We start from the raw sequence: 26,386 nt of genomic DNA, 5'->3' as shown, positions 1-26,386 counted from the left end.
TCATATTAAAAAAGGCTGTAAAATCAAATGTTTTCAATAATGAGAGTAAAATAGACTAAGTTATTATTCTTATTTGAAAGAATATGCTTTGTGGAACTCTAGTTCAAACTGGCCAGTGTTTCTTGGAAACTTTGTAACAAAGGAATAATTATAGACTTATACTTTTGTAACATACAGTAGACATATCATAGCAATGTCAAAATTTCTAAGCACTTATTCTGAGTGGGCTATACTTATCCTACCAACAACAGTGTGCAAGTCAGCATTTGCATGTGGCTCACTCTATTTGTCTAGATCATTACCTTGATCTTGGTCATTATCTTCATTTCCAGCTCTTCCTTAGCTCATTTCACTGGGGCTAGCATCTGTCCTGCCTCCAAAATCAAATGATGGCCCAGGCCAGAATACTATGGCCTCAGGCAGAGCACGAGGCTTTGGTGTTGAGATAACATGGTCACAAGAAAGCCTCGAGGGCAGCAGCTCACCTGCCTGTTGCCTTAGGCTGCCCCATGCCGAAGAGAACTAATGGTGACAGGTTAGAAATCTGAGTCCATAAAGTAACAATAATGTCACAGCAACAAATGAAATATCATCTTTAACTTCCCATTTCCCTGTCCTCATGACAACTTCCAAGAATTGAACCCTTGTCCAAAGTGACACCATCTTTTAGGAGGCTAGCAGGGAACATATTCTCAAGACTTATCTTTAACAGAAAAAACATTCCCACCCTAAGCTGCCACTCCACCAAGTCAGTTCCTGTGATCATCTCAGTAACAGGATGTTCCACTTGCAGCCTTGTATTCATTTCCATGAAGTAGAAATTGTGCTTTGAGTCCATAATAAACTCCACAGTTCCTAAAATATAAAATACAATGGTCACATTTCAATAGCATATAATCCGTAGAAACCTTCTATGATGTATCACATCAACTTCTTATTAACGTATTTTTTAAATTTTATTTTATTTAAATTCAGTTAATTAACAGAGTGTATTATCAGTTTCAGAGGCAGAGTTCAGTGATTTATCATTATATCACGTGCCCTCCCCAATGTCCATCACCCAGTTACCCCTTCCCCCCACCCTGCTCCACTCCAGCAACCCTTAGTTTCCTATAGTTAAGAGTCTCTTATGGTTTTCTCCCAAAACCAGAGAGAGAAACAAATCACATCAACTTTTAATGCTGCCTTCATTCAATGGTAAACAAATGGTAAACATTATGCATTTCAAGAAGAAAATAACTTACATTTTGCAGCAGCAAATGAGCCTTAATAAAAAATAGGGAGCCACACCTGAAATCTAGCAACAAAAAGTATGTTTGTGGTTTTCAGTAAAGGGTAAGCCCAAGTTCTGAGTAGGGTCAACTGCTGCAGCAGCAAAAACACGTCTGGACCATGTGTTACGCTTTGGTGCACGGGGATCCCTGGAGGCTCACACTGTGACATCCCATCTCACTCTCACCCAGTAGAAAAAATATAATAGTATTTTTGCCTCCTGATTGTGGGCTTTGGAGGTTTCCTTTAAAAGTCCTTTTGCTGGTGATCCAGTGGAAGACTGCTTAGCAACAAAAGCTACATCTTTCCTACCCTTATTAAGGTGTAATTTCATATAACAAAATTTACCCATTTTAAGTGTAGGGAAGTGTGTTGAGTTTCAATCGCAATTGAATACAGTCATAGAACCACCACCACCACCACCATGAAAATGCAAAACATTTCCATTATCCAAAATGTTCCCTTGTTCCCCTTTGAAGTCAGTCCCTTCCCTGGGTCACTGGCTCCAGGCAACCATAGTTTTTTCCCACTGTCATATAAATGAAATCATATACTACGTAGTTTTTTGTGTTTGAGGTTTTTTCCACTTAGCTGAAAGTTAGTTCCATATAATTTAAGATAGTTTCTCAAACTGTGGGTCATAACTCATTAGCGCCTTGTAAAAATTCAGCGAAGACTTCCACTTTCTGGTCCATAAGAAGCTAAGAAGTCACCATTCTAACCTGACAGGAGTAAAAAGCCAAATAAACTGAAAAATCAACAATTTTTCTCAGACCCATCAGAGATATAAAGTCGTAGGGTAAACTGCTGACCCCAAAATCGGAGAGACAGGCAAATACAGAGATTCAAAACTTACTGGAACAGGAACTCATGAACAAAACTTCTAAGGGAACAAGTACCAGAGAAGGAAAAACTGGGTGTAACTGACGAGTTGCTAGACGCTCAGTGTGGACAACTCTGTGAGTTACAACCTCTAAGGACAGCCCCCTGTACTTTTGTATTTTACCTGCAGAAGCTCTATCAGGTCCTCACAGTGAATACTGGAGAAAAATCCCCTTGAGCCTCTCACAGCAGAAAGGGAAAAGGAATCATCTGAAGTACACCAGAGTTCTGTTCTGACCAAGATTTGTCCATAAGAGAACTATTTTACTAGAGCCTAAACTATGGGCTTTTCATCAGAGCCTAATTAACAGACGTGGAGGAAGGGAAATACACAACTCCAGCCATCCTGCCCCCATAAGTGAATAAATCAAAACAAGTAAGCAAAAACAAAAACAAACAAACAAAAAACCCCAAACTGAGACACACTGGTGAAATTCAGGGCCCAAGCTCACCAACATACTTAAGCTGTAATCCTAGGAATACAGAACAGCTCTCCTTCCCCACACCTAACCACCACATACTAAAGACCTGTTCACCACAGTTCTTTTTACCTGGTACCTCAGGTCAAATAACAAGGCACAGTAAGAGGCAAAAAACAGTTTAAAGAGACTGAAAAAGCATCAGAATGTGACTCAGAAATGACAGAAATATTGGAATAATCAGACCAAGAACTTCTTTTTAAAATATATATATACTTTTAATTTATTTGTCAGAAAGAGGGAGAGAGGACAGCAGGGAGAGCAGCAGGCAGAGGGACAGGCAGGTTCCCCACTGGGCAAGGAGCCTGATGTGGGGCTTGATCCCGGGACCCTGGGATCATGACCTGAGCTGAAGGCAGATGCTTAACCAACTGAGCCACCCAGGCATCCCAGACCAAGAACTTACAAACATTCTGATTAGTACAGTAATAGGTTTAATGGGAAAAGTAGACACATGCAAGAACCTACATAGATAAGATTCCTTGGAAATTCAAGGAATCAAAAAGAAATGCTAGAAATCAAAACATGGTAATAGAAATGAAGAATGCCTTTGGTGGGCTCATCAGTAGACTGGACACAGCTAAGAAAAGAATCTCTGAGCTTGAGAATATGACAACAGAAACTTCCAAAACTAAAAGTGAAGACAAAAAAGACTGAAAAAAACAAAGCAGACTACCCAAGAACTGTGGACTAGACAAGGTGTAACATATACATAAATGGGAATACCAAAAAAATAAAAGAGAAAGGACCAGAAATAGTATCTGCAGCAATAATGACTAAGAATTTTCTCAAATTAATATCGAGACACTGAACACACATCTCTGGAAGGTCAGAGAACACTAAGCAGGACAAATGCCAAAAAACACCCAAAACCCTATACCTAGGCATATCATTTCCAAAGTACAGAAAACAAAAATGAATGAATGAATGAATGAATCCTGAAAAAATCTGGGGCTGAGGGGAAACACCTCACTTATAAAGGAGAAAAGGTAAGAATTACATATGACTTCTCTTCAGAAACCATGCAAGCAAGAAGAGTAGAGTGTTATTTAGTCTTAAGTGAAAAAAAATCAAGTTGGTATTCTGTTACCTTGTGGAGTTATCCTTCCGAGTGAAGGAGAAATAGGGACTGTTTCAGAAAAATAAAAATTGAGAAAATTTATTGGCAGCAGATCTGTCTCACAAGAAAATAGGTCGATATTCCAAAAAGACAAAAACCTTAACGTGTATGCACCTAAGAAGAGAGTGTCAAATACATAGAATTAAAAACTGAGACCTACAAGGAAAAAACTGAGACCTGCAAATAGATGAATCCACTAATACAGCTGGAGATTTTAACACCACTCTATCAGAAATGGACAAATCTCGCAGGCAGAAAAATAAGGACATAGTTGAACTCAATAGCACCACTGATAAACTGGACATATCGATGTCTACACACTACTTTATCCAGTAATAGCACATTGCATATTCTCAAACTCACAGGAACATTCAACAAGACAGACCACATTCAGGGTCACAGAAAAAAACTAAACAAATTTAAAGGAATAGATATACAATGTTTGCTCTCAAGACCGTAATTAAATTAAGAATCAATTGAACTAGAAATCAGTAATAGAAAGATAGCTAGGAAAAAAGTCCCCAAATACTTGGAGATTAAATAACACAGCACCAAGTAACACATGGACCAAAGAAGAAATCCCAACTGAATTTTAAAAATATTTTAAACTAAATGAAAATAGAAATACAACTTTTCAAAAATTGTGAGATGTACTGAAAGCAGTGCTTAGGGGGAAATTTATAGCACTGAATCCATATATTTGAAGAGAAGAAAGATCTAAAATTAAGCTTCCATTTTAGGAAATTAGAAAGAGAACAGCAAATTAATTCTAAAGTAAGCAAGAGAAAAGAAATAATAGAGTAGAAATCTAAGAAACTGAAAATAGAAAATCTACAGAGAAGACCAATAAAACCAGAAGTCAGTTCTTCGACAAGATCAATAACATACATAAGCTTCTAGCCACGTTGTTTAAGAAAAGAAACAGAGAGGAGACAAATTATTAATATCAGAAATGAAAGAAGGAAAATTACTATAGGTCTTACGGTTGTAAATAGGATATTGAAAGTATTTTATGAACAACTCTATGCCCATTAATTTGAAAACTTAGATGAAAGAGACCAATTCCTTGAAAGACATAATCTGCCATAAGTCACATAAGAAAGAAAATCACTCTGTAATAATCTAAACAGGCCTCTATCTACTAAGGAATTTGAAATAATCATTAATAACCTCCCAAGCCTCTAAAATAGACCCAGATTGGTTCACTGGTGAGTTCTACCAAACACTGAAGGTAGAATTTATACCAATTTTCTATAATCTCTTCCAGAACATAGAAGACAGAATACTTCCTAACTCATTTTATGAGACCAGCATTATCTTAATACCAAAAACGAGAGAAAGATTTTTACAATATCTCTTATGAACATGGATGCAATTCCTTAACAAGATATTAGCAAATCAAATCCAATAATGTACCAAAATAAGAATATGCCATGACCAAATAGGATTTATCCCAGGTATGCAAGGCTGGTCCAACATTTAAAAATCAACGTTGATAACATCAACAAGCTAAAGCAGAATCAAATGACTGTATTAATAGATGCAGAAAAAGTACTGGATGAAATCCAATACCTAATTATAATAAAACTCTCAATAAGCTACTAACAGAGAGGAACTTCCTAATTTGATAAAGAAGATTTACAAGAACCCACAGCTAAGATTATATTTAACAGTGAGAAACTAGATGATTTCCTACTGAGAAGAGAAATAAGGGAAGAATGTCCATTTTCACCACTCCTTTTCAACATCACACTGAAAGTTCTAGTAATGCAATTAAAAAAGGAAATAAGAGGTATGTGGATTGAGAAGAAAGAAATGTCACTGTCTCATCACAGATGACTTGTCTATGTAGAAAAATCCAAAAGAATTGACAAACTCCTGGAACTAAAAAGTGGTCATTAACAAGCAGGATATAAAGTTAATATAAAAAATGAATTGTTTTACTATATACCAACGATGAACAAGTAGAATTTGAAATTAAAAACACAATACCATCTACACAAACACCCCCAAAATGAAATAAGTATAAATCTAACAAAGTATGTATGTATAAGATCTATATGAGAAAATTATAAAACTCTGATGAAAGAAGTCAAGGAAGAACAAAATGGGGAGATATTCCACGTTCACGGAAAGGAAGACTTAACCTTGGTTAGATGTCAGTTCTCCCCACTTGTTGTACAGAGATAACATAATCCCAATTAAAATTCCAGCAAGTTATTTTGTAGATATTAAAAAACTGATTTTAGTGTTTTATAGGGAGAGGCAAAAGACCCAGAGTAGTTAATTCAATATTGAAGGAGAATAACAAAGTTGGAGGACCGACACTGAGTTCAAGATTTATTATAAAGCTACAGTATTCAAAATAATGAAGTACCAGGGAAATAATAAACAGATCAGTGGAACAGAATTGGCAGCTCAGAAATCGACCTATATAAATATAGTCAATTGATCTTTGACAAAGGAGCAAAGGCATACAATGGAGCAAAGACAGTCTTTCCAAAAAAAAAAAAAAAAGGTGCTGGAATGGTGTTATTGTATATGTCTTACATACCAAAAAATGACTCTAGACACAGAATTTATGCTCTCAAAAATTAACTTAAAATGGACCATAGAGCTAAATTGGGAACACAAAACTATAAAATTCCTAGAAGATAATAGAAAAAAACCTAGATGACCTTGGGTATGGTGATACCTTTTTAGGTACAATAGCAAAGGCATGATTCATTAAAGAAATAACTAATGAGCCAGGCTTCATTAAAATTAAAAACTTCTGCTCTGGAAAAGATAATGTCAAGAGGATGAGGAGACAAACCACAGACTGGGAGAAAATATTTGCTATGACACCTCTGATGATGGACTACTATCAGAAATTTATTAAGGAGTCATAAAACTCAGTAACAAGAAAACTAACAAACCAATTTAAAAAATGGGCAAAACACCTAAACAGACTTTACTAAAGAAGAAACATAGATGGCAAGCAGACATATGAGAAGATGATCCAGTCATGTTATTACGGAAATGCAAATTTAAATGAGGTACAACTACACACCTATTAGAATAGAACACTGATAATACCAAATGCTAGTGGAGATGTGGAGCAACAGGAACTCTCCTACATTGTTGGTGAGGATGCAAAATGGTACCGCCACTCTGGAAGAAACTTTGGCAGTTTCATACAACACTAAACATATTCTTACCATACAACCCATGATGTTTACCTAAATAAACTGAAACTATGCTTACATAGAACTCTGCACACAGGTTCTTATAACAGTTTTATTTATAATTACCAAACTTAGAAAGCAACCAAGATATCCTTCAGTAGGTGACAGGATAAATCATGGTGCATCCAGACAATGGAATATTATTCAACACTAAACAGAACTGATCGACCCATAAAAAGACATGGAGGAAACTTAAATGCATATTATTAAGTGATAAAAACCAATCTTAAAAGGCTACAAACTATTATGTTCAGCAAAATAAGTCAATCAAAGAAAGACAATTATCATATGATCTCCCTGATACGAGGAAGTTGAGAGGTAACATGGGGGGTTTGGAGGGATAGGAAAGGAATAAACGAAACAAGGTGGGATCGGGAGGGAGACAAACCATAAGAGACTCTTAATCTCACAAAACAAACTGAGGGTTGCCGGAGGGAGGGGGGTAGGAGGAGGGTGGTAGGGTTATGGACATTGGGGAAGGTATGTACTATGGTGAGTGCTGTGAAGTGTGTAAACCTGGCATTCACAGACTTGACCCCTGGGGCTAATAATACATTATATGTTAATTTTAAAAAAAGAGGCTACAACCTGTATGATTCCAACTATATGACATTCTGGAAAAGGCAGAACTATGGAGGCAACAGAAAGGTCAGAGACTGTTAGGAGTTAAAGATAGGAAGGGATAAAGAGCAGAGCACAGAGGCTATTTAGGGCATTGAAAGTACTCTGTGCGATACTACAAAGGTGCATACACATCATTACACATTTTTCCAAATGTATACTGTACAACAATGTCATAGAACACACAATATCAAGAGTGAACACTAATGTAAATTATGGATTCTGGGTGATAATGATGTGTCATTGTAGGTTTGTTGACTATAACAAATGAACCCCTCTGGTGTGGATGCTGACACTTGGGGAGGCTGTGCAAGGGTGGAGGTGGGGAATATGGCAACTCTGCTCAATTTAGCTGTGAACCAATTAAAGTTTACTAATTTTAAGAGATGAAAGAAAGCATTTTAGTGATTTTATTTTAAAATGGGATAGAAAATATCAAATAGCATTACTCATAATTAAGATAAGTACTGTTTAGTGAATTTTTTTCCAACTATACATGTATACAGACATAAATACATACATATACATACTTATGTGTACATGCGGGGTCTCAATGTAAAATGTATTTCTTAATGTGGGTATAATTTGTTTGAAAGACAATGATTTAAAAGTTGTAAGTTTCTTTTGCCTTCTGAACATCAATAAATGATTATGTCTTCTTGTCCATTCAAAGTAAATCTTAGCGTACCTGCTCCAACATAACTTACAGCTTTAGCAGCTCTGACTGCAGCTTCTCCAAGCTTTTTTCTTATTTCAGGTTTAATACCAGGCTATGAAAAAATATTTAAAATAAATTTCCATTAGTTCTTTGCCCTACTAGAAATTTCCGCTAAGATTCAATATTGCATTTCTAGGTATCAAATATTACACTAAAGAGTTAATATGGATAAATAGCTAATGCTATATATTTCATCAAGAAATACATCCTATACCGCAGTCAACAGCTCCATACCAAACCTTGATCATTTGGTTAGTAATTTCTATGAACTGTAGATATTATTCAGCATAATGATATATCAATCTCCTATGTACCTATATAAGAACTTTCATGACTATATATCCAATTACATGTATCAACATGAAAACTCTGAATGATCATTGTATTGCAATCTGGGCCATGTGACCAATAATTATCTTGGAATAATGGTAAACCTTAAGAGTCCAACCTAGTAAGAAAGGTTCATAGAAAGAAATGTAGGTTAAAAAGTAGGCAAAGGTTTTAACATTTTAAAACAGTGCTCTACAGCCACATACTTATGCAATCACTACTTGAAAATAAGGCTTTACTGAAATTATTGTTGACATTTACTTTGAATGATACAATATAGTCTGCAGCAGAAATTAAAATCTGAATACAGTATGAGAGCAACAAACTGATTAACCAGAAACCTCAGATCCCTGACCTTTTACAAGTACTGAAAAAAACAAAAAACAAAAACCATGTAGAAAACCTTGGACAAGAAAGCCTACGGCAGTAGTAGGCTCAAAGAAACGTAAATCCAAAAAGGGGTAGGAGTAGGCCTTCTAGGCATAGGCCTTGACCCAGAGGACAACTGAAACCAATCAAGAGACAGACCCAAAGAGATGTAACAATTAATTCCAAGAGGGAAAAGTTGCCAAGTAAGAGCAAATCTCCTTCCTCTACAATAAATCTCTATGGCAGGAAGATGACTAATATATTTTAGGGACACCTCAAACAGAAGTTAAAATAAAAGAAACTTCAAAAAAAAAAAAATTCAGTGAACCAGGCCAATACATTCTTCAAACATTCCCATTAAATTTTAAAATTTATATGGAATTATTACATAATTGCTCCCTATAAGTCAGATTCAGATCTTCCTCAACTTAAAGTGGGGTAGTGCCCAGATAAACCCAACTTAAGTTAAAAATATCGGAAGTTGAAAATTCACTTAAATACATGTAACCTACCAAACATCCTAACTAAGCTTAGTCTACTTTGTAAGTGTGCTCAGAACACTTAAGGTGGCCTACAGTTGGGAAGAATCATCTAACACAACAGCTATTCCATAATAAAAAGCTGAACATCTCATGTGATTTGCTGAATACCGAGCACAGAGGGTATACAAGAAGGTACAGGTAAGAACGATTTTGTTTACCCTCCTGACTATGAGGTTGACTGGCTCACTGTTGCCCAGGAGAGTATCATACCACATATAGAGCCCGGGAAAAGATCAAATTCAAAATTCAAAGTACTTCTATTAAATGTGTATGACTTTTGTACCACTGTAAAGCCAAAATATTCTAAGTTGAACCATGGTGAAGTCAGGGACAGTCTGTGCTTGGATCAGAGTAGGTTTTCCTAGATACCATCCAGAAGGATCATGGCCCTCAGTATGGTAGCCTGGGAATTTCAACCCCCTCATCCCCAAGGCTTCAGTGGGGCCTCATCTTTATACTACTCCAGGGAAGCAATTATTCAGCAGGACTCTGGAGGAGACACTACCTTCACCGATTTCTGATGTGAAACTCAGAGGGATTGAGGTTTACCTTATAGAGAAGCTTGCAAAGTTCTTTATAAGGTCCTTACCCCTGGGGCTTCCTCAATGATCTTCTGATGCCTCCTCTGTACACTACAGTCTCTTTCAAACAAGTACACAGCATTGCCATGGTAGTCACCAAACACCTGGACTTCTACATGCCTATTTAAAAACCCAATGAGAAAATTTCGACTTGTAGAATGAACATTATAGAAAAAAAATTACATACATGAAGTGACTAGGAAATAAGAAAACATAGGAGACTATATTTACAGCCTCAGAGTAGGTGCAAGTCACAAGTACAAACTGTCAAGGAAAACTGATAAATCTCACATCAAAATTACAAATTATAGTCACTTTTCATGCATTCTCAAAAAACCAAAGATAACTTTTTTATCAGGAGATTTTTATTTCATTTTTTATTATTTTAAAAAAGATTTATTCATCTATTTTAGAGAGAGAGCAAGCAGAGGGAGAGGCAGAGGGAGAGAGAGAATCCTGAGGCATACTCTCCACTGAGCACAGAGCCTGATACAGGGCTTGATCCCAAGACCCTGAGATCATGATCTGAGCTGAAATCAAGAGTCAGCTGCTTAAATGACTGAGCCACCCAGGCACCCTATAATCAGGGGATTTTTAAAAATCAACTCTCATGGTCAGATTTTATAAACTCAGGCAGACTAAAAGTTATAATGGCTCATCCATAAGAAGGTTAAGGAATAACCTTAACATTATTACTAATGTTATTATCATAAAAACAAAAAAGGCACTTTAATGTTGAATCTAAAATAGTAAAATTATGAGAAATCATATTAAGAGTAAATGCATAGAACACTTAAAATGAGGGTACACAGACCATTTGGTGAGCATGAAAGCATTCTTCTCAGTAGGTTTATTCTGATAGGTTCACCGTGTAGTTTACCTCACATATTCACCACCATGATGGAGAAATGAATGACCAGCAAATGTTTTTTCTGTTGATTTTTTAAAATAAAAATCGTCAAAAAGAAATAATGATAAAAGAAAAACCAAGAAGGGTCTTGTAAATGTACTGTTGTAGCACAATAGTTCTTTTCTGTTCCTTTTTGTTCACCTCATGAAGCCACTTCATTAAACCACTTGAAAAATTTAGTTTCTTGATATACCATTTCTACTGAATGTTCAATTTTAACATTTTCCAACCTGTCCACTACATGCTCTTGACAAAATAATAGGAACTGATTTCTTCCTTTTAGATCTGCCTGCTTGAGTTTTCCTCCTCTTTTCATTTATCTTTAAGCTATTATCACCAAACACTTTCTTGCTATTACTTCTCTGGACAAACTGTTGTCTGTGAGATCAACTGAGAAGAGAAAAATGAGATTTTATTTTAGCCTCATTTAGTCCTTCTTGAATGTTCTTCCTTTCTTTAGGGAGATCCAAATTTCTGACCTGTATCATTTTCCTTCTCTCTGAAGAACTTGTTACCATTTCGTAGAAGTCTGTGGTAACAATGTCCTTCAACTTTTATTTGTCTGAGGAAGTGTTTCTCCCTCCTATTTGAAGGATAATTTCACTGGACACAGAGTTCTGGTTTTTTTTTTTTTTCTCCTTTCAATGCTTTATAAATATTTCACTTCCCCCTCTTCTTTCTTAAACCTGATATATTTCTTACCTTATTTCTCTATAGGTAAGACATTCTTATCCCCATGTTTTCCCCAAGATTTTCTATTTGTCTTTGGTTTCCTAGAAGTTTGAATATGATTCAAAAGATGTTTTAATATTTATCCTGCTTGGTATCCTGAGAGCTTCCTAGTTCTGTGGTTTGGTGTTTGTCATTAATTTCGGAACATTTTTGGCCATTACCTCAAATATTTCTCCTGCTCCTTTCTTTCTTCTAGTAGCATTCAAATAACACATAGGCTATACCTTTTAAAACTGTCGTACAGAGCCTGGATATTAACGTTTGTTTTCATTCTTATTTCTCTTTGCATTTCAGTTTGGGAAATTTCCATTGACTTATGTTCTAGGTCACGGATTCTTTCCTCAGCTGTGTCCAGTCTACTGAGGAGCCCACCAATTGCATTTTGCATTTCTGTTACATTGTTTTTAATTCCTAGCATTTTCTCTTTGAGTGTCCATCTCTCTGCTTACATTTCCCAAAGAGTCTTGCTTGTTGTCCCCTCACTCCATTAGAGCCCTACATATTAATCAGTTAAACAACTCTCTATCTGGTAATTCCAAAATCTGTGGTTCTGATATTTGCTTTGTCTCTTTACACTATGCTTCTTCTTGCCTAAATTTTAGCATTTTGGCATGACTTGTCATTTTTTTTTTTTTTGTAAAAGCTGGACATAATGTATCACTTTATAGTAACTAAGATAAATACAGACGTTTACTGTAAAGTTTAATGTGAATCTGGCCCGGACACTAGGTTTAATGTCTGCAGTAGCTGTACATACCAGAGGCTTGTCTCCTCTAGTGTCCTTGTTTTGTTTTGCTCTGTTTCTCCTGTTGTCTTTGACTAGGAGCTCTTCTTAAACAGAGTCTGTGTCTTACAGTTCTTTCACTTGAAACCCTATTATTATACTAGATCCGTGGTGACGTGGTAGAAGGATGCAGGGGAGGGAGCGCAGACTATGATCTAGTGATTAAATCTCGGTGTTTTAGTGGGCTCACATCCCTGTGTGCTTCCAGTTTCTGTGTTCATGAGCACCATCTGTTTGTATGTATGTGTATATATATATTTTTAATATTTTATCTGACAGAGAGAGCACACAAGCAGGGGGAGCAGGAGAGGAGGATATTTATTTTTCAAGTACGCTGTACAACCACTGTGAAGCTTAAATTCACGACCCTGAGATCAACAGTCACATGCTCCACTGACTGAGCCAGTGAGGTGCCCCCAGAAGTGTTTCTTAGAATTTTTTCTCTCGTTACATGAAACAGGAAAGCTAGAGGGGGTTAGAGTTGGCTAACTACCCTTCCCACAGAACAGCAAAGTTTCCCTTGGAGAGCTGGCCTTTGTTAGGGAGAACAGACCACTCTGGGCCTATCTCAGATGGTTACTTTTCTCCTCCCTCTGCCCCAGAATGGGAGGGAATTTTTCCTGGATTTTCACTGTGAGAACCTGGTGGTGTTCTTGAAGGGAAAACATGAAAATCGGGGGTTCCCCAACACTGGACCTTGAGGGGTTTCTTACTATCACACTAGTCCACACCCAGACTCCAGGAATTTATCATAAACCCTGCAGAAGTGTCCCTATCAATTTTTGGCTTTCCGTGGCTTCTGCTCAGGGCAAGTGGCTCTTGGCTATGATTCACTGTATTCACGTGTGCTATCTGGATTTCAGGGTGGTGGTTTGCCCTGCGGTCCCCACTCTCTGATAGATCTAAAATTCACTAACTTTCATTTTGTTCAGAATTGCTCTTGCTTTTTGGATGTGAGTGACAACTTCCAACTGCTTTACATGTTGGAACTAAATGGGTTGTTTTTCAAATTCCAGTTGTAAAATTTTACCACTCCCTTATCTGTTAGCTGCTCCAGGGAAGGAGTCAGGAGAGCAGGGACTCCAGGTTCTGAAAGGAACACATACCAAGGCCACAACACTGCTCTTTTCTGAGTTCTCAGAAGTTGGACACACTTGTTCCTGTGGCGGCTTACAAGGGAAACTTTTTGAGGATCTGTGTTCTGTTCTGATTTCTGTAGTGATCTTTTGCTTTGTTATTTTCCTTTTTCTGTGCTGCTTTATCTAATTTAGAGATTCTGCAGCAGACTGTCTGAGAACCAGGAGGTGCACCAAACCCCAGCTGTTCCAGTTCAGCCATTGCTGGGATCTGGACACATGGAGAGATACAGCTAGAGTCTACGAAGAATGCCTTGATATTTTCCAAGACTTCGACAGATTTATTTTCCTATTTGCATTTTTAACCATCTAGAATACATATTGAATGTGAACTGAGAAAGGAACCTGATTTCCTTTTTTAATCCACTGAAACAGTACATTTTGAAGACTGTTTCTATCCCAGCCTTTCAGGTAAGCTCAACAGTTCTGAGCAGATTTATAAAACATCTTGATATGTACTTTTCTGAGTTATAAGCACCACCTTGACAATCTTCTGGCACTCCATTAACTCAACAGGTAATTACTTAGCAACATACAAAAGTGTAATTATCATGATATTAAAATATTATTACTAGAAAACAGAATAAATATATACAGAAATGCTATTACTTGTATTAAGAGAATGAGATTATGAGTGACTTTGTTTTCCATCTTCTGTATTTTCCATTTTTGTAATGTATATTACTTCTATATTTCAAAAAAATACTATTTTTAATGCTTGTCATGAAGAAAGTAGCATGCCAGCAGATATACACGGAAAATTAAAAAGAAATGTACTATCAGGTCCTTGATTCCCAGGAGCTTTCCAGCTATTGGATGAAAAATTCCAATGTGAGGTAATATTCAGCTAACATTTTACATGTAAAGAATTTACATCTTTAGAGAACGTTGTAGGCATTGAGTTACGGTCACTGAAATAGCTAGCCGACATCTCCAGGATAATTCTAACTCAGAAGCATGCCAATCTGGATAGTCAGCCTATTCTTTTTTGAAACACGTTGTGGAAGGCAAAAAAACATGTTTTTGCCTTACTTCCCACTAACAGGTGGCAGACTTTTTAACTATTAACATTTAAATGAATTTAACTTACCATGCTGTGTTTGGGGACAGTTCAAAGTTTTGTAGCACTTGAAACAAAAACAATTTGGGGGTTGTCCTTAAGAAGAATATAAAATTAGGTATAGGATCTTAGAAGAGGCTTACACAAGGTAAGGGCCTGTAGCTTTAGTATATTATCATCAAGGTAAAACCCTCTCTGCTCATGGTCCCCAAGTGAATTACTCTTTATGAAATCACCTGACTTTCTCTCTCTCTCTCTACATATATATATTATATATAGATTTATATATAATATATATATATATATATATATGTGTGTGTGTATTAATACATAATTACCAGAAAATCTATGAAATAAGAAGCTTTTATAGTCAGTATCTTATTTTAAGCAATACATAGGAAAAGAGTTTCAGAAAATAAAAAAATTGGAAATTCACATGGTATTTGTTACAGCAGTACCTAGAAGCAGTTTAGCACAGTGGCTTAGTGTGAATTCTGAATTCAAATCCCAGCTTCATCACTTCCCAGCTGGGAGACCTGAAGCAAGTTGTTAACGACCACTCTGCTCCTCAGGGTCTTCACATGCAAAACGGGAATAAGGCCTACCTATAGGATTGTTGTAGGAATTAAATTAGGATTAGGACAGCAAAATTATTGGGTATATGTAAAATGCTCAGAATGTGGCAAATGGTAATTGTGATATATAGGTGAGATATTGTATTATTTAACGTATCACTACCAGCCCAATTTAGGTACCTATACTAAGTGGTTACATCAGGGGTGGGATTGGGGGAACTTAATGTACTTATGTACTAGTAGAACATTATATTTTATATAATTTTTTATAGTTTGCATACATTTCTTTTATTATTTAATTTTAAAAAGCAGAGTTGGAAAAAAGACTGAACTCACCTTGGAGTGTCTACAAACTTCTCAATCAGCATCGCATCATCATTGAAAGATTTCTTAGCTTCTCTCCGTGCTGATTCTAACTGTTCTTGAAATTCCTCTTCGGATCTGACAATCCTCATGCCCTAAGACAGCAAGACAGTATGACTACGACCTAAATAAAACCAAGAAGACTAGCCTGAAGTGAAAACACGAGCATGCACAATCTTACTTTCCCTCCTCCACCACGGACGGCTTTAATCATGACAGGATAACCGATTCTCCCCGCGTGCTCCCTCAGGCACTGGTCTGACTGGTCCTCGCCATGATAACCTTCCACAACAGGCACTCCGGCAGCAGCCATTATGGATTTGGATGTGCTTTCGAATAAGAAAGGTGAGATGCCCCATTTCTATGCGTTATTTCATACAAGAGAAACACAAAACATTCCCATTGACAAATACAATGGAACTTTTTAAAAATAAAACATTCCCAGGTAAAGACTACTGTCTGAGAAAACAACACAAATATTAAACTATTAGTTTTTCTGTGATAACTATGAATCTAGTGCTTCATGTGATAGCTCATTTCACCTTGTTCTTAATCCCTAATTCATATATTGATTAGAAACCCTAATTAGATAAACATTTTCTGTAACTCACTGGAGTGGCAGATGAACAGCTTACGCCCATGACAACCAAAGGTTCTAACTGCCATGTCTGTTAGAGGTTAAACAAACAATTTCAGTAGATCGTCCTATGGTTATATTTAAAAGGTAGAAATGAATACCTCTTTATACCCATGTCTTTAATTGCAGATGAAGGAGGACCTATAAAAAGAATTCCTTCTTGTTTACACAGTTCGGCAAATTCCGTGTTTTCGGAAAGAAAACCATATCCTGGATGGATAGCCTAGAAGTGAAAATGAAAGGACAAACTTACTAGCACTCCACTGGCACACCGTATGAGGAAGGAGATGGCATTTTCCTTTGGGGAAGCCTCTCCCGACACGGCGGTAAGTACACTATGGGCTCTATCAAAATCTGTTTCCAAGAGGTATCTGAAACATTCTTACTAAAGTTCCAAAGCCTGGCCTGAAATGGAAAAACCTATACTTCTTTTAATTGTGGTAATATATACACAACATAAAGCTTACCGTTTTAACCGCTTTTAGGTGTACGGTTCAGTGGCATTAAAGTTACCTTCTCAATGCTGTGCAACTACTAACACCATCCATTTCCAGAATGTTGTCCCCATCCCAAACAGAGACTCTGTACCCATTAAATATCAATTCCACATTCCCTGATAACCTCTATCTTACTTTCTGTCTCTATGAATACCCCATCTAGGAACCTACTATAAATGGAATTATACAACATTTGTCCTTCTTTGTCTAGTTTATTTCACTTAGTGTTATGTTTTCAAGGTTCTTCCATGTTGTAGCATGTATCAGAATTTCACTCCTTTTCATGGCTGAATAATGGACCACTGTGTATATTCCACATTTTGTTTTTTTGCTTATCCATTCATGCATTGAGGAAGGTGTGGATCGTTTCTAACTTCCACTTTTGTGAATAACACTGCTATAAGCATTGGTGTACAAGCACCTGTTTGAGTCCCTGCTTTAAATTCTTTTAGGTATGTATCTATACGTGAAGCTGTTGGATCATACAGAAGAATCTAAAATAATACTGCTATTAGGGTAGAGTGTCAATGAGTATTTGATAATAAAGCGCTCCAGAGTAGCAGAGGGGAGGGCTGTTTACTCTGCTTCCATATAAAGCTGGCCTAGAACTGAAACCATGGTATCCCAAAACTGAAAGGAACACGTGAGCACAGTAATACCTCATTTATCTTCAGTTCACTATCTGCCAATATCACCTTTCCAGAAAAAAAGCTAAGAAGCAAACAAAAAGTCATATGTTAGAGTTTACATATACTTAGTGAAAGAGGATCCCTCATATGTTAATCTAGTCACTTGAAACTTACTCAGAGTTTTAAGAAATTTATTTGTCTGGCTTTCTAGCCCACAAAAGAGGAAAATTAATACCTGAAGGGCAGTAAGATTTCCAAGAACAAACATAGTCACAGCAAAAAGGGAGGATACAGAGGAAAGCAAAAGCACAACAGTATAACATGATTCAGTGAGGGATAAAGCAACTTTCTCTCCAACCTCAACAGCCCTGATGGCATTTGTTCTTCTAAATTAATAAGACTATATAATAATTATAACTAAGAGAATGTAGAAAGAAAAAAGCTCAGCCAATACTATTTCAAAACAAACATATTGAAAGAATAGTTATGTTTCAGGGGCACTGGGTGGCTCAGCTGGCTGAGCGACCAACTATTAATTTCAGCTCAGGTCATGATCTCAGGATTTTAAGGCCCCATGTTGGGCTCGTGCTCAGTGTGAAGTCTGCTTGAGATGCTCTCTTCTTGTCTCCCTCTGCCCTCCCCTGGCTTGTGCATGTGCTTTCTCAATCTCTCGCTCTTTAAAATAAACAAAAAAACAAATAAATAAATTCTTAAAAAAAAAAAAAACCCCAAAGAATAGTTATGTTTCAAAATTAAAGGAGTATGCTTCAGACGTTTGGGAAACTAATGAACAGAATACCTACATTTTAGTGAGAGCAAATAATAAAATGCAAGATAATCACATTTTGATATCAGTTTGATCACAGTTTGATGTTTTTTAAACCAAAGTTCAATTTTAGTAATTTTATATGAAATGTCAAATATTATTTATGTGAGGCAAAGTGAAACAGATCTACATCCTAGTCTTCCCAATGTCTTAACACCCTTTCTTTTTTACTTACAGTACATAACATTCTCTCATTTATAGTTTGATTAACTTAGCAAATTTATACAACTGTGCAATTACTATAATCCAGTTGTAGAATACTTCTGTCACTTGAATAAGTTCTTCTGTGCTCCTATGCATAATTGATAAATCCTTGGTCCCAAAACCAGGCAATTCTGACCTGCTTTTGGTCTCATAATTTTGCCTTTTTTAGAAATCTCATATAAATGGGATGACATAGTACAGAATCTGATGTGTCCAGTTTCTTTAACTTAGCATGATGTTTTATGGCTCATCCTTATTGTGTGTATGGGTAGTTCATTTTTTATAGATCTTTTTTTATTTGTTGATGCACTGAATGGATAGCCCACATTTTATTTACTCATTATTTGGATTTTTTTCCAGTTTTGGATTATTATGAATAATGCTGTTATGAACACTCATGTACAAATAACATCTGTGAACATATTTTTCATTTCTCTTGGGTAAATAACCCAGGCAGTCAAATATGGTAAGTATATATTTAACTTTTTAAAACCAGCCAGTTTTCTAAAGTGGTTGATGATAATGATCTAAAGATCATTACCATAATCTAAGATACTGAGTAAGATCTAATAACGTAACTTTTTGTTACCCCCCCCACAAAACTCCATGCCTATTAGTGGTTATTATCCATTCCCTACATATCCCTAGCCCTAGATAACCACTAATTTACTCTGTTTCTATAGATTTGCCTATTTTGGACATTCCATATAAATAGAATTATATAATACATACAGTCTTCAGTGACTGGCTTCCTTCTTCCACTGAACACAGTATTTTCAAAGTTCATCCACTTTTTAGCATGTATCAGCACCTCTTCCCTTTTTATTGCTTATTTTAGGTTTATCTTTTTGTATATAAATATCTAATTGTTCCAGTAAAATTTGTTGAAAAGACTATCTTTCCCACTGAATTACTCTTTTGTTCAAAAATTAATTGACCATATATGTGCATGTTTATTTTGGGACTTTCTATTCTGTTGCACTGACATACGTATTTTTCCTTCTGATACCATACTGTCTTGTTTACTGTAGGTTCATTGTGAGTTTTGAAATCCAAAAATCTAAACCCTACAAATTTATTGTCTTTTCAAAAAAAATTTTTAAAGATTGTCTTTTTAAGTAATCTCTGCCCCCAACATGGACCTTGAACTTACAACCCCAAGATCAACAGTTGCATGCTCTACTGACTGAGCTAGCCAGGTACCCCTCAAAATAGTTTTAACTATATACTAGACCTTTGGGGTATTTTAGGACCAGCGTGTCAATATTTACCAAAAAAAAAAAAGGGGGGGCCTATTGGGATTTTGATCAAGATTCCCTTAAATCTACAGATCAATTTGGAAAGAACTGCCATCTTCATACTATTGATTATTCCAATGATATATGAATCCATTTATATATATATGATACATGTATCCATTACTTAGAACTTCTTTAATTCCCCTCAGCAATGTGTTATAGTTTTCATGTATAGATCTTAGAACTTAACTTCTAAGATCTTGCATAGATCTTAGAACTTAATTCTTTTCATGCATAGATCTTAGAACTCACTTAGAACTTCTTTAATTCCTTTCAGCAATGTGTTACAGTTTTCATGCATAGATCTTAAAACTGATTTTTCTAAAGTTAGTCCTAAGTATTTGATTTTTACTGATGTTATTTTGAATATTACTGTTTCCTTAACTGCATTTTCGAAGTGTTGCTAGCATCCTTTCTTTTGAACAGATAGTTAATTCAATGGAACTCTGATGAACCAGATAAATACTCTCCCTTCAAACCTAAAAAGAAAAGCACTATCTTCTTGCAAAAATTAAAAAAAAAAAAAAAAAAAGAAAGAAAGAAAAAGCATAGTCCAACCACACATTACAGGAATGACCTCAAGAAGTTTTAATTAATTTATCTTAGGAAGAACAATTTAATATATCCAGATCACAGTATTTCTTGATCATTTGAATATATTAAAAAGGAAAAATCAGTAATACGACTGTTAGCTGGGGGCTAATTCTCTAGCCACTGGGCATGTATTTAGCAGCCAATTTATCCTGGGCTCCCAGGATTATAAGCCCCTGTTTAGATCCTTCAATCCATAAAACTAATGTGCCTTTAACAATAAAGATAAAAACTGTCATTTCCTACCCTTAAATCTCTGCCAAAATAATTTATTCCATGCTTTTAGTTTGTAACCTTTCTGCTGTACTTTCCAAGCATATGTACAGATCCAAAGTTGTTGGCTCTGCCTTCAAGCAGAAACGAGAGGTGTCCTTCCTTTGGTGGAGAGAACAAGTCATACTCTTCAAATTCTTACTCCCAAGAATTTCCTATCTACAGCTGATACTTAAAACATGGATTTCCATTTGGTCAACTACACAGATGATCAGCATTTAAATAACTTGCAATATTCATTAAAGTTACTTACCAGTGATCTTGAAATGCCTGTAATAAAGTTATTCATTCCTGGTGGTACAGTAAAAGAAACTGGAGCACTTCATAAAACATTAATGCTCAGGAACTAATTCTGTCAACTGAGGGGATACTTTTTTTTTTTTTTTAACCCTCCACTAAAGAGGAATACACATAGAGAAAAGTGCAAATCATAAGTAGAAAGCTTTTATAAACACAGTCTTTACTAACTGAATACACCTGTGTAACCAGCTCAAGAAACAAAATATCACTAGTATTCCACAAGACCCTATGAGCTCTCTTCCAGTAACTAACTATACGGCCCTCCCCCAAAGCACTATGGCAACATTCTCTTTAAAAAAAGGCTGCTCGGGTGATCCTAATCTTCAGCCAGTACTCACTACTTGATCTTTCCCATGCAGAGAAGGTCTGAGACAAATGACAATCAGGAGAACTAGAGAACCATTACATTTTCTAGATTCTTTCAAGTTAGCCATGTCACCAGGCAAATCACAAGAAATGTAACTCAAGTGCAAATGTTACTCTAGCATCTGTAAAAATGCCTATGCCAAAATGGCTACATTAACAATTCTACATTCTGGGCAACCTTTCAAAATCACTAGACAAATGTTATTCAAAGTCCTATATCAAAAAGATCAGTATCTTCTTCAAAGTTAAAGCAAGGTTTACTCCCCTAATTGACAAGTAACTTTTTATTAGAGAGCCTCATGATTGTAACCCACCAAATTTCCTTCTGAATCAGGATTCCAGGAAGAAATGAAGCAGGTTTCTTTGGCCTAAGTTTTCTGACTTAATTCCAACCCCTATATCAAATAATAGTCCTATATTACTGATTTTTCTGATGTTATTCTTTGTTTTACAAACATTACAGGTAATGTTTACAAGCCATCTCGAATCTTGAATATCCAAAGTGTGTGAAAGTTATTTCTTCTTTCTTCATTGTGTATTAGTATAGCATCTAAACAATACTAGCCCAGATAGACATAGAGTTAATAAATTCCCCAGAATTAGCAATATCATTCACTTGCTACAGGGTTGTTATTTAAACTGAAAAACGGTCTCAGCAAACTATCATTAAAAAAGGAGATTTCAGGAGCGCCTGGGTGGCACAGTCGATTAAGCATCTGACTCTTGGTTTCAGCTCAAGTCGTGATCTCAAGGTCATGAGGTTGAGCCCTGGTCAGGCTTGCACTCGGTGTGGAGTCTGCTTAAGATTCTCTCTCTCCCTCTGGACCCCTCCACTGCTTCTCTCTCTCTCTCTAAAAAAATTTTTTTTAAAGGGAGATTTTCACCTCTACGGAAATAGCTGATTAGAGCACAAAACAATGATAAAATAGGAAGCTGGCTGGCCTATGAAAAACTTTTTTTTTTTTTTTTTTAAGATTTTAGTTATTTACTTGAGAGAGTGAAAAAAAGAAAACCATGAGTGGGGGGAGGGGAAGACAGAGAAGGCGGCTCCCCGCTGAGTAGGGAGCCAGACATGGGGCTTGATCCCAGAACCCTGGGATCATGACCTAAACCGAAGGTAGGCAGCTGAGTCACCCGGGCACCCCATCCTGCAAGAAACTACTTTTAATTAATTCAGATTTCTGATTAAATAATGCCTTCCTTTTTACCAAAATACAGGGCAACAAAGTTCTACCGCTCAGCATGGTCTAACACAGGGCTATAAATCAGGAGACTCTTGTTTAATCCTCTCTTTCAATGTTAAATTCTAAGTTCAAGGTACCTGGGGATCTTAATAAAAATGCAAATTATGCATAAAAATGTAAATCACAGTGGTTTGGGGTGAGGCTTAAGAATCCGCATTTCTGGGGCACCTGGGTAGCTCAGTAGGTTAAGCATCTGTCTTTGGCTCAGGTCATGATTCCAGGATCCTTGGGCTCCTTGCTCCGTGGGGCACCCGTTTCTCCTTCTGCCTGCCACTCCCCGATTAAATGCACCCTCTCTTCCTCTCCCTGACAAATTAATTAATTAATTAATTCTTCCAAAAAAAAAAAAAAAAAACTACTTCTGAAGAAATTTCAAGCAAAGACTCTACACAGTTGGTTCCTGTTTTATGTTGATGTAATAATACTGGAGTTTTGAACCTGGGAGACTGTAAAACTTGGGAGTGGAGCATAGAATGGGACTGGGAAGCGAAGAGAGAAACAGATTTCTTTCTTGATTACATTTCTTCTTGAAAGTTAGAGAACCATCTACTTCCCACAAAGGACCTGATGTTCCTCAGCTCTAGTTTTAATGGTGGAAGTACAGAATTCCCTCTCAACTTTAATTTGTAATTTAAACCCTTCCTCTACCTATTTTTCAAAAGATCTAAAGTGCACAGGTTTCAGTGAGAAAGTGGAGTGACTGAGGAATAGGACATGTCTAGTATACAACAACCCAATAATCAAATGTAAAAATCTTGGGAATAGCTAAAAATAGAGAATGCGTTCTGAAAATGGTTAAGTAATTTTGTGCGAATTGTATAAAACTTATTCCTTTTCCATTGTAAATCTCATCAGGACTCTTACCTGGGCAGCAGAGGTCTTGGCCACGTGAATGATTTTCTCCATAGAAAGGTAGCTCTGCTGAGAGGGAGCGGGGCCGATGGAATATGCTTCATCTGCCTGTGTAAGGAATATTACATGCTTGAAAGATCTCACAGCTAGCACACACTCGTACACAACAGAACTGCTTCAGAGTCGTTTGAGCGTTATAAATAAAAAACTGGCTCCCTAAGAACAATGCAAGAATTAAGAAACAGAAGGACCAGCTCATGCCTGCTATTAAAATAAGACTGTTTTGGAATCTTTTGCATAAAGAGGCTGCCCAAGCTTGATTTTTGTGTATAAAGCAAGCACTAGCATGAAGCAAAATGTCTTTAGGATAGAAAGCAACAGGCATGAAACATAGTCTCATCATTGATCATAGTCTCATCATTAACAATAATAACCTTAAATGCATCTAATGCAAAAAGTGTACATTTTTTAAAAAAAGATTTTATTTATTTATTTTACAGACAGAGATCACAAGTAGGCAGAGAGGCAGGCAGAGAGAGAGAGAGAGAGAGAGAGAGAGAGAGAGGAGGAAACAGGCTCCCCGCCGAGCAGAGAGCCCAATGTGGGAGTTGATCCCAGGACCCTGGGATCATGACCTGAGCCAAAGAGAGAGGCTTTAACCCACTGAGCCACCCAGGTGCTCTGCCGAAAGTGTACATTTTGATGAGATAAAATATAAAGGTTGTATTCAGCAAGAAATAAAATTACGAAGTTTACTAAAGTTTGTATAATTATTCAGGTATGATGATAATGCTCTATCTATACATTTGTGAACTACTTTATACTGTCCTTTAAAACTTCCACATAATCATGGCAGCCCTTGAAGCAGACTGGATAGAAAAAACATCCCTCATTCATTCAAAGATTTATTGAACACCTACTACATGCAGTGCTTTGAGGTGGGAGCTACCTACACAACAGTAAATAATGTCCCTGCCTAGAGGGATAGACAGACATCAAACATACATCCATAGGCTTAGTGACAACTGTGACAAAGGCCATGAAAGCAAACCAAAGGACATGATGCAGATGAAGGGGAAGATGGATCAGGCCTGAGGGCGCTCAGGGAAAGCCTGGGAGGGAAGATCAGGGGCTCCTCCAGGAGCACCAGGACTTGGCCAGGCAAATGGGTGGAGGATGTGGAGCTGGGAACAGGAATGGAGAAGGGGGAGGCTGGCCAGAAAGCAACATATATGGACATGCTGAGTAGGGAAGAAACTTGGCCCATTTGAGGGACTGACAGAGGCTTGTGTGGCTGGAGCCCAGTGAGCCGGGGCTCCATGTCCAGAGACAGGGCTGGAGTGACCAGGGAGCACAGGTTTCAGGAGACCTCCTGGGAGGCTAAGCTTTGGATTTTCTCCCAAGGGAACACATAATGAAGTTTCCTAGGTATTGTTTTTTGTTTTTAAAACTTAATTCCAGGAGTGCCCAGGTGGCTCAGCGGGTTAAAGCCTCTGCCTTCGGCTCAGGTCATGATCCCAGGGTCCTGGGATTGAGCCCCGCATCAGGCTCTCTGCTCAGCAGGGAGCCTGCTTCCTCCTCTCTTGCTGCCTGCTTCTCTGCCTGCTTGTGATCTCTATCTGTCAAATAAATAAACCATGAGAGACTATGGACTCTGAAACAAACAATCTGAGGGTTTTGAAGGAGCAGGGCGGTGGGAGGTTGGGGGAACCAGGTGATGGGTATTGGAGAGGGCACGGATTGCATGGAGCACTGGGTGTGGTGCAAAAACAATGAATACTGTTACGCTGAAAATAAATTTAAAAAAATTAAAAAAAAAAAAAAAAAAGGCTGTGGCAAAGGTGCTGGTGGCTCTGACTTAAGGTACCAGGAGTAGAGGGCAGAAAGAAGTGGAAAGAAGTGTTTGGGAAACAGAACAAACAGCACCAGGTGACTGCCTCGGTGGGGAAGAGGGAGGATGTAGAGTGGTGGGAAGACAGAAGATGTCCAAAGACTCCTGGATCTCGGGCACTATGGCTGCTGTGGGCAACAGTGTTACCATCTGCTGGGTTAGGGAAGTCTGCAGGAAAAGCAGCTTCACTACAGAACAAAGTCATGAGTTCAATCTCAGGCACATCAGTTTGGGAGCTGTGACACATCCACGTGGAGATGTCAAGTGGGCAGCTGGATAGACCTGTACCACATTCAAAAGAGAATCTGGGCTAGAAACAGAAACAGAAATTTGGAAGGGCTTAGTAAAGCCCGAGGAGCAGACAAAATGATCTAGAATGAGATCATTGAGAAAAGAAGCTGGAAGATGCTTGAAAGGGTAAGAGGAGGACTCCAAAGCATAGGAAGACAACTAGCCTTAGACGGGACAACGATAGACGTAGACACAGTGAACAGCGTAAGTGCATTTCTTCTTCCTCTGTGAATCAAAATCATCAATTGAGAATAGGAGGGTAGAGGGAGAGTCAGAGGCTGGAATGGAGAACGGCAGGCTTGAGTTGGTCACTCCACAGAATAAGAGAGTAAAGTGGCCAGAGAGCCCACGGGCCTGCCATGCAATGCTGAAAGCCCAGGGGCGGCCAGTTGCCACGAATTTCTGTTGCTGCTTGGTCTTGCCACAGGCATAAGGAAGACCAAGGGTTGAATTCATCCAGGGCTGGTTCTGGCTGGTGAATAACTGCGAGGAACAAATGGTAACACTCGGGGGAGTAGGATCATTTCAGTTATAATATTATAGTTAAGCCTGCGCTCAGAAACATTAAGTCGAAGATCCATTGGCCAGTAAGTGGTAGCTACTAAGACTGGAAGCTGGATCCTTCTTGCACATCGGGGATCTGGATATATGCCCCTCAAAGTAAGATCTGTGGCCAGATTACGTGAACTGTCTTTACCAACCCTTGATGAGATGACTTTGCCCGTAAGTCAACTACACAACCAAACACAATGTTTAGTTTAACTAGTGTTATGTTTGAAAAATGTT

General features: G+C 37.4%; 1 protein-coding gene across 2 annotated transcripts in view; it reads right to left on the bottom strand.

Annotated features, from left to right (window-relative positions):
• Positions 1-26,386, bottom strand: part of MCCC1 (methylcrotonyl-CoA carboxylase subunit 1) — a 57,421-nt gene that overhangs the window by 24,940 nt on the left and 6,095 nt on the right. For both annotated transcript variants that reach the window (XM_059163368.1, XM_059163367.1), the window contains 7 exons: positions 23,431-23,526; positions 16,440-16,561; positions 15,883-16,030; positions 15,675-15,796; positions 10,150-10,261; positions 8,290-8,371; positions 728-855 (listed from right to left, as the gene is read on the bottom strand). In XM_059163368.1, coding sequence (XP_059019351.1) covers positions 728-855; positions 8,290-8,371; positions 10,150-10,261; positions 15,675-15,796; positions 15,883-16,030; positions 16,440-16,561; positions 23,431-23,526 — 810 coding nt within the window. The remainder of the gene's footprint in view (positions 1-727; positions 856-8,289; positions 8,372-10,149; positions 10,262-15,674; positions 15,797-15,882; positions 16,031-16,439; positions 16,562-23,430; positions 23,527-26,386) is intronic.

This window comes from Mustela lutreola, chromosome 2, assembly GCF_030435805.1.
Source record: "Mustela lutreola isolate mMusLut2 chromosome 2, mMusLut2.pri, whole genome shotgun sequence".
Lineage (NCBI taxonomy): Eukaryota > Metazoa > Chordata > Mammalia > Carnivora > Mustelidae > Mustela > Mustela lutreola.
Note: the sequence above shows the minus strand (reverse complement) of the source record. Positions and strands in the feature narration are given on the sequence as shown.